The sequence below is a fragment of the Phyllostomus discolor genome, chromosome 1, assembly GCF_004126475.2.
Source record: "Phyllostomus discolor isolate MPI-MPIP mPhyDis1 chromosome 1, mPhyDis1.pri.v3, whole genome shotgun sequence".
NCBI lineage: Eukaryota > Metazoa > Chordata > Mammalia > Chiroptera > Phyllostomidae > Phyllostomus > Phyllostomus discolor.
Genome location: NC_040903.2, coordinates 2,334,454 through 2,348,890, shown reverse-complemented (window position 1 = coordinate 2,348,890; position 14,437 = coordinate 2,334,454). Strand labels below are relative to the sequence as shown.

General features: G+C 64.5%; 1 protein-coding gene across 1 annotated transcript in view; it reads left to right on the top strand.

The window, feature by feature from the left end:
• Positions 1 to 14,437, top strand: part of SORCS2 (sortilin related VPS10 domain containing receptor 2) — a 217,333-nt gene that overhangs the window by 173,497 nt on the left and 29,399 nt on the right. Inside the window, exons 4-8 of the mRNA XM_036018489.1 lie at positions 2,303 to 2,467; positions 6,416 to 6,489; positions 10,596 to 10,660; positions 10,934 to 11,052; positions 11,893 to 11,982. Coding sequence (XP_035874382.1) covers positions 2,303 to 2,467; positions 6,416 to 6,489; positions 10,596 to 10,660; positions 10,934 to 11,052; positions 11,893 to 11,982 — 513 coding nt within the window. The remainder of the gene's footprint in view (positions 1 to 2,302; positions 2,468 to 6,415; positions 6,490 to 10,595; positions 10,661 to 10,933; positions 11,053 to 11,892; positions 11,983 to 14,437) is intronic.

Sequence of the window (14,437 nt, the reverse complement as noted above, 5' to 3'; positions counted from 1 at the left end):
CGGCTTCCTCGGGGTCTGTCCCCGCCCCCTGCAGTGCCACCGTCATCAGGGCTGAGGTCCTGATTGAGGCTGTGATGCAGAGGCACCCCTGGGCCCAGGGCCCTCCTCTGGGTGGGAACAGCACCACTCACTGCCTGTTATCGGGGGGCAGTGCCTGCCGGGCCGGAGGTGTGGCAGGGAGGAAACACGGGCCTTGCCAGGCCACATAGCCCCCGGCCTGGAGGGAAAGGCAGACTCACAAGGAGCACACTGGGGAGCATCGGGCTGGACCAAACGATGCACAAGACACTGGGAAAGAGCAGAGAGGGCTTCCTGGAGGAGGTGACCTTTGAAATGAGCTTTGGTAGAGGAGGAGGGATTTGGCAACCAGATAACAGGGGGAAGGGTGTCTATATCATAAAACCAGATTAAACTCAGGTGGGAATGCGGGGCCGGGCGCTTCCGTAAAGCAAGAACACCTAAAATAAATGAGAAACATTCAGCTTTGCTGAGGTTGACAGAATTTAGGCTCAGAAAAATTATAAGAAGACCAACCACTATTAATATCCCCTGTGTTTCCTTCCTTTCCTTTTGTTTTTTATTTATTTTTATTTGTTTATTTATTTTAGACAGGAAGGAAAGGAGAAAGAGAGGAAGAGAAACGTCAATGTGTGGCTGACTCTTGTGCACCCCCAACTGGGGACCTGGCCTGTAACCCAGGCAGGTGCCCCGGCTGGGAATTGAACCAGTGACCCTTTGGTTTGTAGGCCGGCGCTCGGCCCACTGAGCCACACCAGCCAGGGCTCTTTTGCTTTTCAGATTGAGGCACACAGCGTTCTGCTGGTCTCAGGTGCGCAGTGCAGTGACTCGGTATTTGTACAGAGTGGGGGCTCTAGTTAACAGCCGTAACCTCACATAGCTACAAAGCATTTTCTCAGGATGAGAACTTTTAAAATGCACGTCCTTAGTGACTTTTGGACACACGATACAGTTTCACTGACTGCAGTTGCCACATCCGTGTACATACATCCCAGGACGCTGTTTGGCTGTTTGGTAACGGGGGCCTCTGCCCTGGCCCTGGTGCCGCCCGCCTGTGCGCTGTGTCTGGGAGCGTGGCAGCGGTTCCGTCTGTAGGCGAGGTCCCGTGGTATCTGTCTTTCTCTGTCTGTCTGGCTGTCGTACTTCCCTCAGCATAGGGCTCTCAGGGTCTGTCCCTGTTGTCACCAGTGGTGGGCTTTCCTCCCTCCTTAGAGCTGCGTCCCAGTCCCTTCATCCCACTGGACACATTTCCCCTGAGAAAGTTACACTGACTTCACCCACGCACCGTTGACAGGCTGTCGCGGCGCTGCCTGGGGACCACCCGGTCGGTGTGGCCAGCCGGGGCATCACACTGGCTGACACTTGAAATCCGCCTCTGTCACCAGCCCCCTGCTGCCATGTCGTTAACCAGCTCTGCAAACCTGACTTTGGGGTCTCTTGCTCCCCTGGCCCTTCTCCGCGCCCCCCCACATCTGTCCTGTGTACGAGCCACAGCTCCGGAGGGTCTCCATGCACACCGCTGTCCAGCTCTCCGGGGCAGGGTCACCGAGGAACCAGGCGAGGGCCCCGTGGGCCCCCCTTGGACCCGAGGCTGGCTAGGGAGAGAAGGGGCCGGGGCCTGAGGGCGACACTGGCTGGTGTGCGTGGGAGCGTGTGAGGATACCCCGGGAGGGGACGGACGTGTCAGGCCAGCGCCTGTTCATGTGGGGGCAGGAGCTGGGGCATCTCCCTGAGCTGCGCTCGCTGCGGTCAGTGGTCTTCAGGAGGACTCGCCTCCTGGAGGAGCGGTGGGTTTGGGAAGGCCCCGCCCCTGGGGCATCCGCGCAGAGGGGGTGTCACGGCCCCACCCCCGTCCCCGGGAAAGCCAGGCTCACGGTGGCCGGGCTGGGCCCCCCCCTGCCCCCCGCCTGCAGCTCCAGGCCCGCTGAAACGCCAGCGCTCAGGAGTCACGCCCGCATCCTGGCTCCGGCCCTGCCCGGCCTGTGACCTCGGCAGTGGTCACTGCCTCCTCCGTGCCTCAGTTTCCCCGTCTGCCAAGCGGGGGGAGCCCGAGCGTAGTGAGAGTCAGTCGCCTGGCAGGGTCCTGAGGAGGACAGCCTGGCGACACTCGTCTCAGACTTTCCCCGCGGGCTCTCGCGGCCCGGGCGCAGGGCCGAGCCCCCGCCCACCTCACGGGCAAGGAGACCGAGCCCCGGGGTGGCGGCGAGTCCGCGTGAGCCGCGAGGACAAGGGCTCCGAGCCGGCGAGTCCGCGTGGGCCCTCACGCCCGGGCCTCGCGTTCCAGATCATCCTGGTGAGCCCGTCGCTGAGCGACGGGAGGCAGAGCCTGTTCCTCAGCACGGACGAGGGCAGCTCCTTCCGGAAGCAGGTCATCCCCTTCTCCGCGGAGAAGCTGATTTTCCACCCCAAGGAGGAGGACAAGGTCCTGGTCACCACCAAGGACAGCAAGGTGAGCCGGCGGCGGGGCAGCCCCTGCTCCTCGGGGGTGGGGGGACGGAGGCCCTGGGCTGGTCGGGAGGGGCCCGGGGTGGGGGCCATGGGACCCTCTGTCACCTGCTCTCCCAGGCCCATGCGGTCTGGGCGCCCACTGGTGGGAGCAGCCCCGGCTGCGGGTGCAAGAACTGGGTGGGGCGTAGGCAAGAGGGAGGGGGTGCTCGGCACTCACAGGGGGCCTGGACATAGGTCATTCATAGGGCTACCCCACTGCACCTCCCCTCTGCACACCATTTCCCCTTCTGGAACATTCCTGGCATCCTCCCAACCAGCTTGCCAGGGCTTGCTGCCAGCCTGGAATGTTCTTCCACCTTCGCTGACAAGCAGGCATCCCCCTGAGGCCCCAGGTTGGCGTCCCCTCCTCTGGGGCTGTGTCCACCCTTTGTGGGCGGTCGAGCAGACCCCGGTGGCAGAGGGCTCCGTCAGAGCCAGTGCACAGTAGGAGAGCTGCTGCCCACCCCCGTCCCGAGGGCTGAGGGGTGCAGTCTGCGGCCTAGGGAGGGCGCCGATGGAGTGGCCCCCACAGTGGGCAGGCGCCCCTGCAGCCACGGCGAACATGGCCACAGACTGGGTAGCCACAACACAGTCGTTCTCTCTCCAATCCGGAGACCAGGAGTTTGAAATAGTTTCACTGGGTCCAAACCAAAGTGTCGGCAGGGCCCGTGCCCTCCTGGGGCTCCAGGGAGGCTGTTCCCGTGCCTCTTCCGGCTTTTGGCTTCTGGTGGCCGGCGGCCGGCAGACCGATCCCTCCAGTCTTCCCAGGCTGCACCTTCCCCTCTGTGTCCACTCCATCTCCGAGGCGTCATGTGTGTGTGTGCGTGTGTGTGCGTGTGTGTATGGGGAGTGGGGGATAACCCCCTCTGCCCCACTCAGGTAATCCAGGATGATCTTCTTCCCTTTAAGATCTTCCCTGAGTGACCTGGAAGGTCCCGCCCACAGGTTCCAGGAATTAGGACAAGACTGTCTTTGGGGGTCGTTTTCAGCCTGCCCCTCGGTCTCAGGAGAGGACCCGGGGAGTCCTGGCTCTGGCTGTCCTGGGGGGCAGCGATGACCCCGCCCAGCCACTCCCTCCCAGCGCTCCGGCCTTCTCCAGCTGCCTCCGTGGGCCGAGTCCAACCGGAAGTCCGAGTGCCCGGCCTGGGTGACAGGGGAGGCTGGGCCACGGGGCCCCGCAGGACGCCGACTGCATCAGGCCACCCCCCAAGCCTGGGAGCCGCCGCAGCTCTGCTAACACACGGAAACAAACGCAGGGAGGCTGCCAGCCCTACAGGGGGCGTTCCCATCAGACTGTCCACTGATTCCTCCAAAGAAACCTTACAGGCAAGAAGGGACTGGCGAGAAGTATTCAAAGTCCCGAGAAGCAGGGCCTACAGCCAAGACTGCCGTACCCGGCAAAGCCGTCATTTAGAGTCGAAGGGCAGATAAGGAGCTTCCCAGACAGGCAGAGATAAAGGCGTTCATCGCCGCCAAGCCCGTATTACACGGGATGTTAGGGGGTCTCCTTTAAGAAGACTAGACCTATGGACAACGAAGTGGCAATAATACATGCCTGTCAACAATTGATTCTAAAAAAGTAAAGTGAACAAGCAGAACGGAAACAGAATCGTGGACACAGAACGTTTTGGTGGTCCCAGACGGGAGGGGTCTGGGTGAAGAGGGTGAAGGCAGCGAGAAGTGCAGCCCGGCGGCCACAGAACAGCCGTGGGGAGGGCGGGTTCGGCACGGGAAACAGAGCAGCCAAAGGACACACACGCAGACCCCACGGGCGGGGACCACGGTGTGGGCACTGCCTGAGCGAGTGGGGCCGGGGGCGGAGGGAGGGGGCGGAGGGGGGAAACTGGGACAACTGTGGTAGCATCAACAGTAAAATATAGTTTAAGAAGAGCACGCCGCTCGTGTGCAGACCCGGCCTCCAGAGCCGCCCTCCCCCCTCACAGCCTGCACTGCCTGGCAGTGTCCACACGCCAGGGGTCGGACACTGGGGCGCAGAGTCCAGCTGCTGCCTTCACCACCATCCTTTCGCCCTTTCTCGCTGGAGGAGGGACACCGACCAGATCATGGCCCAGTGACCTTGTAGGTCAGCCAAAACCACCAGAGGTGGCAGGAAAGTGCCTCCTCCCAGCTGCTCACTTCCCGAACCTCACACAAGTCCATCTGTCTAACTCAGAACTGTAGCTGCAAGGGAGTCCGAGCAACGTGGGACCTGAGCTTCGCAGCCACTACAGGGGGCTGGGGGGGATGCCGAGCACCAGCCAGCACACCCTGCGCACACGGAAGGCCCGGGCAGCAGTGTGATGCCCCTGACAATCGTGCCAGACCCCCTGGCTCGCACCTCCAGGGACATACCGTCCCCTGACCGGGCCCCCCCTCCACCGTGACTTCTCCCTGGGTGACTTCTGATCATGGCATCTCTGTGTCAGAGCACCTCTCCGGTGCACAGCCTCCCTCCCCTCTTAGAGGGTGACCGGGCTCAAGCCACCCTTCCACAGGGTGTCGCCGTGAGGGTTTTGGCCGCCGTGACTGCTTGCCCCTAGGCGTTTGTTCTTGCTTGCTTCCTGCCATCTGTCTGTTATTGAGCAGAAACACCGTGTTTCTGCAGCCGTCGATGGCACGGTGTGAAACCACCTCCCGGGGAGCAGCATTGGAAAGGCTTCATGAGGCCCCGGGGCAGGCCTCACAGACGCAAGGGCCTCGGCGACAGTGGCAGCGATGCCGCCGCCACCCAGGGGGTGGGGGAGGTTCTGTTACCTGCCTCCCGGGCACCCAAGGGTGCCGACCGTGGTGTGTGCCCCCACTGCCCGAGGATGTAGGCAGTGCTGTCCCGGTTTGCAGATGGGTAAACTGAGAGAGGAGGAGGGACTGGCCTTGGCCTTGCCCCTCGGGGGACCCAAAGGACTGGGGTGTAACCGGTCATCCTTCCGAGGGGCGCCTCGGCCTGCGGCACGTCGTGCTCAGGCGTACAGGCGGGCGTCGCTGCAGGGAGCACACCCTGCAGCCCGGAGCAACCTCTCTCATCGGTGTGCATGAGGGTGTGTGCGTGTGTGCACGTGCGTGTGTGTGTGTGTGAAATAAACGAAGCAGCGTTTGCCGAGCTTGTGTCTCACTCAGTGCCCGGCTCCGTGAAAGGCCACAGCCACCACCCTACTCTCCCACGACGCCCTCGTGCAAGTTCAGTCCAGCCGGTCGAGGCTGCCCGTGCACCCGCCGCCGTGTGCCGGCGCAGTGCCGCCTGCCTAGTGCGGCCGAGGTCCTGGCCTCCTGAAGCCGGGGTTTGGCGGGGGGGGGGGGGGGGGGTGGAAGCTTTCCAAAGGGCCCTTTTTAAATGTGACAGGCGACCCCTCCTGACCCTGTGCCCCGAGGAGGCAGGTGTCAGCCGACAGCAGCCTGCGCCTGTTTGAGAATAAAGCTCTGGTGGCACACAGCCACGCCCGCCTGCCATGCACCGTCCCCAGCGGCTCTGTCGCTCCAAAGGGGGGGGGGGGCGAGCAGTGGCCCCGGAGCCCGCGGGGCCTGAACAGCTGAGAACATCGGCTCTCGGGCGCTTTGCAGGACGTTTGACCGCCCGCCCTGGGGTGCCGTCTGCTTGTTCATCCGGTGCCCCCGGCATCGCGGGGCCGGGCTGGGTGCTGTGACCGAGTGCGGCTGGTAGGCTAGGTGCCCACGAGGGGGTTCCGCGGGGCGGCGGTCCCAGGCTTCCCACACCCCAACCTCTGGCTCCTGCCAGCCGGCCTGGGTCAGCACAGGCTCTCCGTGGCGCCCCACCCCTGAGCCTCTGGGGGGCTGGTCCGCACCCCCACGTGAGCACCGGGCCCGGCCCAGGCGGGCACCGCCCTGGAGGGCAGGCCTGGCCCCCGGAAGGGGCCGACTGCTGACCGGCTCCTGTTTCTCGTCTCCCGCCCTGAAGCTCTACGTGACCTGCGACATGGGGAGGAGCTGGCTGCTGCTGCAGGAGCGCGTGCTGAACGAGCAGGTGTTCTGGTGAGAGCTCGCCCCGCCCCCGCCCCCGGCTCAGGGCTCCCCACCTGCTCCCGCTCTGCCCCCAGCCCTGCACCCCCTATCCCGCCCCCCCAGGGATACCCCCGTGGGTGCCCTCCGCTCCGCTGGACGGTAAGAGACGGTGGGGACCCCGGGCCTGGTGTCCCGCAGGCTGCGCCTGCCACTCAGCACAGGCCACTCCGGCAGCGGGGCCGGCTGCCCGCTCGCATTCTTGGGGAGCCGCCAGGGGGGCTCTGGCTCCACGTCCCGGTCCTACGGCTTGAGCCGGGCAAGTCGGGGGCTCAGGAGCCGCGTGTTGGGTAAGGCAGTGAGGCCCTCGGGGGACAAGTACCTGCTGCAGTCGAGGCAGCAGGCGCAGGACCTGAGCTGCTCAGTGCCCACGGCCCCCACCAGCCGTGCATCCGCCTTCTGTGCGGCTGCCTCGGGGCGGGGGGCTGGCGTTCTCTCTGCCACACCCCTCCACAGGTGCGCACGTGCACACACACACCGTGGACCTGCAGCCCGTCCCTCCCTGCTCCGCATGCTCATTCGCACACGCACGAGGGGCTGGTTTCCTGATGAAGGGCCCCGGGCTGGAGGGACCATTGTGTCTCCTCTGGGGCATGGGCTGCTGGGCTCTGGCCTTTCTCCGGGGGCAGGACTGATGGCTGCCTCCTTGTGCGGCTGCCCCCAGGAGGGCCGGTTCCTTCCTCGGAAACCAGAGCCCTGCCATCGACCCCCGGCCTTGTCACCAGAGTCACCTGCTGGCCCCGAGGGCCCGAGGAGGTGGGGAGGGGGAGGAGGTGGGGTTTCTGCACCGACAGCAGCCCAGGGCGTGGGCAGGGCTGCCGGCGCTGCCTCGGGGTCCAGCCCCAGCCCCAGCCTCGTTGCCCTCGGCGCTCAGCAGAAACTGCTGTGGCCAGGGAGAGAACCCACCGCCCCGCCCCGGACGCTGAGAGGCCCGTTGGCACTATTTCCAGCGAGTCACCATCACCCGACTTCCTCCCCCGGGTTTCCCAGACGGTGCTGGGGTGTTGCACGGGAGCGGTAACTGCTCCACACCCTGGGCCACTGGGCCTAGCCTTGCCTGGGGGCTTGGTGGCCTTGAGGGTGGCCCCCCCCCTGCCCATTCACTCACTGGTGTCAGCGGCCAACACTGCCGTTTGATGGCATCTCCGAGGCCCCCCTTGTCCCTGAATTGGCGGCGGGAAGGACCCGAGTCCCGTGTGACGCTCGGGCTTGTGACTGACTGGAGATGCTAAATAAGGGGGCTCCGGGGAGTGGCCCCAGGGCCCTGCAGGAAGGCAGCCCTGGGGCGGGGGCCCACCGCACCCTGCGCCCCCGCAGGCCCTGGGCATCGCCCGCCCTGCTGGTGTCTCGGCGGCCCCGGAACAAAACCATAGTAACAGCCACCCGGCGGTGGCCACGTTGTGAGCCCCGCCCGCCCACCAGGCACCAGCCCTGGGGTCTGAACCCCCCATCATCCAGCAACAGCCCGATTGCCTGTCCTCATGTGGTGGAGGGGGAAGCTGAGGCTCAGAGGGGCTGAACGGTGGTCCCGAGCCGTGACCGCCCCACCTGTGGCCAGAGGCCGTGCTGGTGGTCCCTGAGGGGCAGCCTGGCTGCCGGCTCTCCCCCAGGTCAGCGTCTCCACGGGGCCTGCGCTCGCCCCGGGAAGCCTCAGCCTCCCTCTGCTGAGCTGCGGAGCAGCTCCCGTGGGCCCCGTGGCGGGACCCCTGCCGTGCGGGAGGGAGGCCGCCCCGCACCAGGCTGCGTTGAGACGCCCTGGGGGGCTCATCAGCACCGCTGCCTCGCAGCCGCCTTCGGCATCCGGGGGTACAGCCGATTCTCTGAGCTTCCACAGCATGTGACTCCCGGGGGGCCTCTGGTTCGCGGGTCGTCCTCAGCCAGCGGTGTCCACCCCCCAGTCCAAGCCCTGCCGTGCACGTGTCGGGAAAGCCACGGGAGACACTGCTGGGGGAGTGGGAGACTGAGGGAATGCGTGTGGGGGGTGGGGGGAGAACGAACGGGAGAAAGTGAGTGGGTGAGTGACTGAGTCAGTGAGTAAATGAGTGGGTGAGTGGGTGAGTGAGTGGGTGAGTGAATGGATGGGTGAGTAAATGAATGAATGAGTTAGTGAATGACTGAGTGAGTGAATGAGTGAGTGAAGGAGTGAGGGTGTGGGTGAGTGAGTGAGTGAGTGGGGGAGTGAGTGAGTGGGTGAGTGGGTGAGTGGGTGAGTGGGTGAAGGAGAGTGTGTCAGCGAACAGGCTGGTGTCATCCCCAGACTCTACAGACGACAGATTGCAGACCCCAGTCCCGTGGGCCCAGCCGAGGGCCGCCGGTGCTCCTGGTGAAGGGAGCAGTGGGTGACCTCCTTCGTTTAGGGGAGAGCGGGAACCCAGGCGGGAGGGCTCCCTCCGGAGAGCTCACCGACATTCTGTTCGTGGGTCTGCTGGCCCGGGGCCCTGAGACCCACGCACGGCTGCCCGTCCGACCGCTGGGGCCGCTGGTCCCTGGTGGAGGTGGAGCCCCCTGGGAGGCGGGGCTGAGAACTGCAGGGCCTGACTCAGGTGGGGGGTCCATGGCCGCTGGCGGCTGAGCGCCCCGCCCGGGGGTCTCATGACCAGGGAGGACGCCCCGTGGCTCCGGGGCAGGGTCCGCGCGCTGTGGGGGTCCGTGTCCCTGCGGGCGGGGTTGGTTGCTGGGTGGACTGGAAGCGGTCACTTCGGTCCGAGAGTCGCTGCCTCGAAAGTGCCCGCTCAGCAGACCCCGCGCTCCGGCGGAGGCGGAGTGGTCAGAGGTCTCCGAGCGTCGACACAGTGAAGAAAACGGCGGGGGGCAGACGCAGCCCAGGGGGCGCGTCGCAGAGTGAGAACCGGGACCCCCGGGGCCAGGTCCTCACTGAGCTTCCTTCCAGTCTGAGCGTCTGCACTCCAGTTCCCGGGTGCCCTGCCTGGGGCGGGGCAGGCACGGGGAGCCCCCCTGCACCAACGCTGCTGGCCGTCCCTGCGCCCTGGGAGGCTGCAGCCCGCGGAGCTGCGACCCTGCAACCCGCCTGCCTTCTCCCCTTCTCGGGCCTCCTCAAAGGCCCACCACAGCCCAGGAGTGCCGGAGCCCCCGGCCCATGTGGTCATGGGGCTGGCAGCTGCGAGCAGGGCCTCCCCAGGGTGCCCCGGGGCAGTGGGGCACTGGGAGCTGCGGGTGGAGGGAGAGGGCACCGTGGGGAGCCGGGCCCTGCCACCAGGGCTGTGCACCCCGGGGCGGTCGCTTCAGTTGCTTTGCTCCTCCGGGCCTCAGCTTCCTAATTTGCAAAATCAGGGCGGTATTCCCAAGTCTGCCCCTGCCTCCTGAGACCATTTTGATCTTTAAAAAAAAAATAGACAAAACACACAACTCATGGGAGAGTCCTTTGCAAAGGAGAACATCTTCTGTGAAGAGGACTGTTGCCCTGGCTGGTGCGGCTCAGTGGATCCAGTGCCGGCCCGTGAACCGAAAGGTCGCCGGTTCGATTCCTGGTTGGGGCACGTGCCTGGGTCGCAGGTGTGGACCCAGGTGGGGTACATGCGACAGGCAACCAACCAATCGATGTTTCTCTTCCTCCTTTCCCTGCTCTCTCTCTCTCTCTTTAAAGATTTTATTTATTTATTTTTAGAGAGAGGGGAAGGGAGGGAGAAAGAGAGGGAGAGAAACATCAGTGTGTGGTTGCCTCTCACGCGCCCCCTACTGGGGACCTGGCCTGCAACCCACGGATGTGCCCTGACTTGGAATCAAACCAGCGACCCTTTGGTTCACAGGCTGACATTTAATCCACTGAGCCACACCCGCCAGGGCCCACTCTCTAAAAACAAACAACAAGTTTCTCTAAGAAACAAAAACAAGACTGTCGCTAGAAAAGCACCGAGCAGACCCAAGGCCCTGCCTGGCAGGGACCCCGGCCGCCTCCCCGGAGCCATGGGGTCTGAGAACTGTGGCCTCCGGCTAGGGTGCAAGAGCGGCCTGAGACCCGGGAGCCCACGGGGCGACGTGGGGTGGGGGGCGTGGATGCAGGTGCTGTCCGGGCCCGGGGCCCCCACGCCCGACGCCAGCCCGAGCCCCCCGTGTTGCAGGGCTGCGTCTGGAGCGGACGGCGAGGCTGACGTGGTCCACCTGCAGGCCCACGCGCTCGGAGGAGGTGAGCGGGGCTGGGGGCGGCAGAGCTGGTGGTCCCCGAGGGTCCCGGCAGCTTCCTGACAGGGCCAGGGAGCTCGTGGCCCAGGGCCCCCACCCCGAGCAGCCGCAGGCGTGGCCACCGGGCAAACCCCTGAAAATCCCAGCCCGCCCCCCCAAACCCGCTGCGCCACTCCCGGCGGGCCAGGGGGGCCAGGAGAGGCCCAGCAGTCGGGGTGCCCGAGGCGTACGCTGAGCGCCCCTGGCCCCTGGCCCCTCGCCCCTCGCCCCGCCGCAGGCTTCCGGTACCTCACCTACCACGTCCGCAACTGCTCCCAGAAGGCGCCCACGTCGCCCTTCTCGGGCCCCGTCGACCGCAACTCCCTGTTCGTGGAGAACGACTACATCTTCTTCACGGTGCGTGGCCATGGCGGCGGGCTCGTGGGCGTGGCGGGGGGGGGACGTGGCCCATGGGCCGTTCCATGGGCAGCGACGCCCATGGGAGGCACAACAAGGAGTGGCTGTTGGGCTTCCGAGCGTTACTTAGTTCACAGTCTCCTCCCTGCCCCCCGTGGCCGTGGCGGCAGGCACCCCCGGACGGCCCCGCCGAGCCGGACCCCAGTTCTGGGGGCTGCCTGCCCCTCCCTGCCCCCACCAGCAGCCCCCCACAGCCCACATCCATGTTGCTCCATCTGGTGCCTTTGGCTTTGGTAGGGCTATCTCTGGTCATTGCCCTTGGCTGCCAGACACCACCTGCCCACAGCCAGCAACCAGGACCTGCTGCCTGTACATACACACTCGGACCCTGGCCAGAGTTGGGCGCACCCTCAGAGACTGTGTGGACTGACCATTCGGAAACTCTAGTCAACGACTGGTCATACCACCTCTTGATTACTGCTACTGACGAGGAGCTCAGTGCTTCCAAAACAACCTGTCCCCCTCCTGATCGGCTCAGACCTTAGACAGTTCATTCTGCCTTGCTCCCCGACTCAGGTGCAGGGGAATGACATGGCGACAGAGCAGGAGGAAAGGGGTTAGTTCTAACTGAAGAAGGCGGAGGACGCTTCTCGGAGGAGGGGCATTGGGTGTGGGGATTTGAAGGATGAGTAGGAGTTCGTGTGTTCCAGGCAGAGCACGTTCTTGCAAAGCCAAAGGGCATTTTTTTCACGAGCTGAATACGCAGTGTAGTGTTCGTTCTCGGGGCTCTGGCTCCAGAGGAAACCAGCCCCTCAAACACGCGCCCCTCCCTCCGGCCAGGCCACCTCCAGCAACCGGACCACGTTCTACGTCTCCTACCGTCACAGCGAGTTTGTGCCCATGAAGCTGCCCAAGTACGCGCTGCCAAAGGTAGGCGTGGCTGCCTCGCCCGCCTGCTTGGCGTGCCTGCGCCCTGGGCCTGTGCTCACGCGTGGGGCGGGGCGGGGGGGCCCTGTGCAGATACCGGCCGGCCCCCGGGTCAGGACGGATGAGAGCGAGTGTGGTCGGCGTCCTCCAGCTGCCCCCACCTCCATGCCCGTGTCACACGTGCCCGGGTGCATCCCGTCTCAGGCCTGTGCCGCGCCCTCCGTCGGCCGGGCTGTCTGTCCCCAGAACTCCTGCACGCAAGGTGTCTCAGGACAGATGTCCCTTGCCAACGACCCCCCAGGCTGGTCTCAGCCTCCATCTCCTGCTGGCCACCCCCTCCTGAATCCTAGGGTGCTGGGGTGCCTGTGTGGCTCTCCCGCTTGTCGCTAGAGTTTCGAGAGTTGGGGGCAGTTTCTGTTTCATTAACCTCTGCTTTCCGACTGCCTGGGATGGGACCTGGCACACAGTAGGTACTCTGTTTTTGCAGTGTCCTTCCCCTTGCCTGGGTGTGCAAAAATGGGGGGCCAAGGGCTGCCCAGACCTTGCGCCCAGCCCTGCCTCAGGACCCAACTCCACAGCCCCTGCCTGCGGATACATTGCTCCCATTGGATGGGGGTGTGTGGGGGGGAGGGGCGGGGACTGGCGTTCAGAGAGGCTGGGTAACCTGCCTGAGGCTGCACAGCAACTTAGAAGCCAAAGATGGGGTCAGACCCACGTCCGGGTAAGTGAGACCCGCCTCGTGCCGCCTCTCTGCCAGGAGGCCTTCGCCGGGCCCCTGAGCAGCTCTGCGCCCCGCCCACGTCGTTCAGAAGTGCAGGCGCCGCCCCCCCTTTTCCCACTCGCCTTCACTGAGCCAGCGCCGCCGGAGAGCGCGCTGGCGCGGGTGCTGCCGCCGCCAGCCGGACACCCGGGCAGTGTGCGTGCGCGCGCGCGTGCTCTTCGGCTCCCGCACCGTCCGCTCTGGAAGGCAGAGCCGGCGACGCGCACGCTGCCCTTCCAGCCCGCCCGCCTGCGCGAGCTCGTGGGTCCGTGTCGGCCCTTCTGACCGGCCTCCTTTGCTGGCATTAGTTACTCGTAACGGTTTTTAAAAAATACTCACGTTCCCTGACCAAACAACAACAAAAAAGATAGGTAAAGGCTTTAAACAGAAAAAAAAGGAGGAAAAGCCAAATAACTATCAATTACATAAAGAACATAAGCGTAAAGGAGATGCAGCGTCACTGTAAATGTTCCTTTCCTTGTGTTAAACTTCTGTGAAGTGAAATAACGTTCGGAGAGCGTAAGGACAGAGGCAGACGCGACCTCAGGGACGACGGTGCAGAGGCGGAGGCAGCGGGACCCGCCATCCCAGCGGGGACGCAGCTGCAGGACGGAGCCTGCCCGGCGGCCCTCTGGCACCGCCCTGGCGTCTGTGCCAAGGCTGGCAGCTCCCGGGGCGCGCTGGGGCGGCCGCTCAGGTTACCTTCACGGTGTCAGCTCTTACCGCGGTGGCGGCGCCCGTCGCCCGCCCCCAGCCCCTCGGCAGGCAGGCGGACGTGCCCGCGTCCCCAGGGAAGCATGTGCACACAGCGTGCAGGAGCAGAGCGGGCACGAGGCCCAAACACTGAGCGTCTGATGCCCCATGGCTGCTTTCGATCCTGGGGGGCTGCCGACACCCCGCCTGGCAGTCCTCACTGCACCCGCCGCCGGCAGCTGAGGCAGCCCCAGGGGGCGTCAAGGGCCAGAGCCTGTTTCACCCGCTCCCTTCTCCTTCTTTCCCCTGCTGGGAATCAGATAGTTAAGGACTGGGACACTCGAAAGCTACCACGAGTGTGAAAGAATTCAGAAAGCCACCCTGCACGCCCAAGGAAGGACAAGTGTGGGCTCAGGAAAGACCTAAGAGGAGCCTAAGGTTACACCTCAGGCTGGTCCTTTTTGCAGAGGCAGCCTGTGATGAGCAAAACCAGAAAGAGACACAAAACAGCGAGCCCTGGGGGAGGGGACGAACCCGGTTTGCACAGTTACCGCACCGTCTCAGCCGACGTGTGATTTCAACAGCGAAAAGCCCAAAGTCACACAGAGCGTGGTCCCTTCGAAGGGAGAACACAAACCGACGGGGCTGCTCTTGAGGGCCAGCCGACGGCAGACCTACTGGACAGAGACGCTAACACCACCGCCTTGGGAAACAATAAAAATAAACAGGAAACACGGAGCGGAAGCGAAAAAAAAAAATTCTGAAGCTGAAAAGAACAATAACTGGAATGAAAGAAATCCCGTAGAGGGATTCAACAGCAGATCCGAGCAGAGAACTTAATGATGTGACGATGGAAATTACAGAGCATGAGGGACAGAGGGGAAAGATGGGAGGAAAGGGGGCACCATCCCAGGGGCCTGGGGGCGACATCGGACGGACCCGCACACCCATCACGGGAGTCCCCTAAGACGGGGGTGGGGGGCCCCAAACTTCCCAAACTGATGA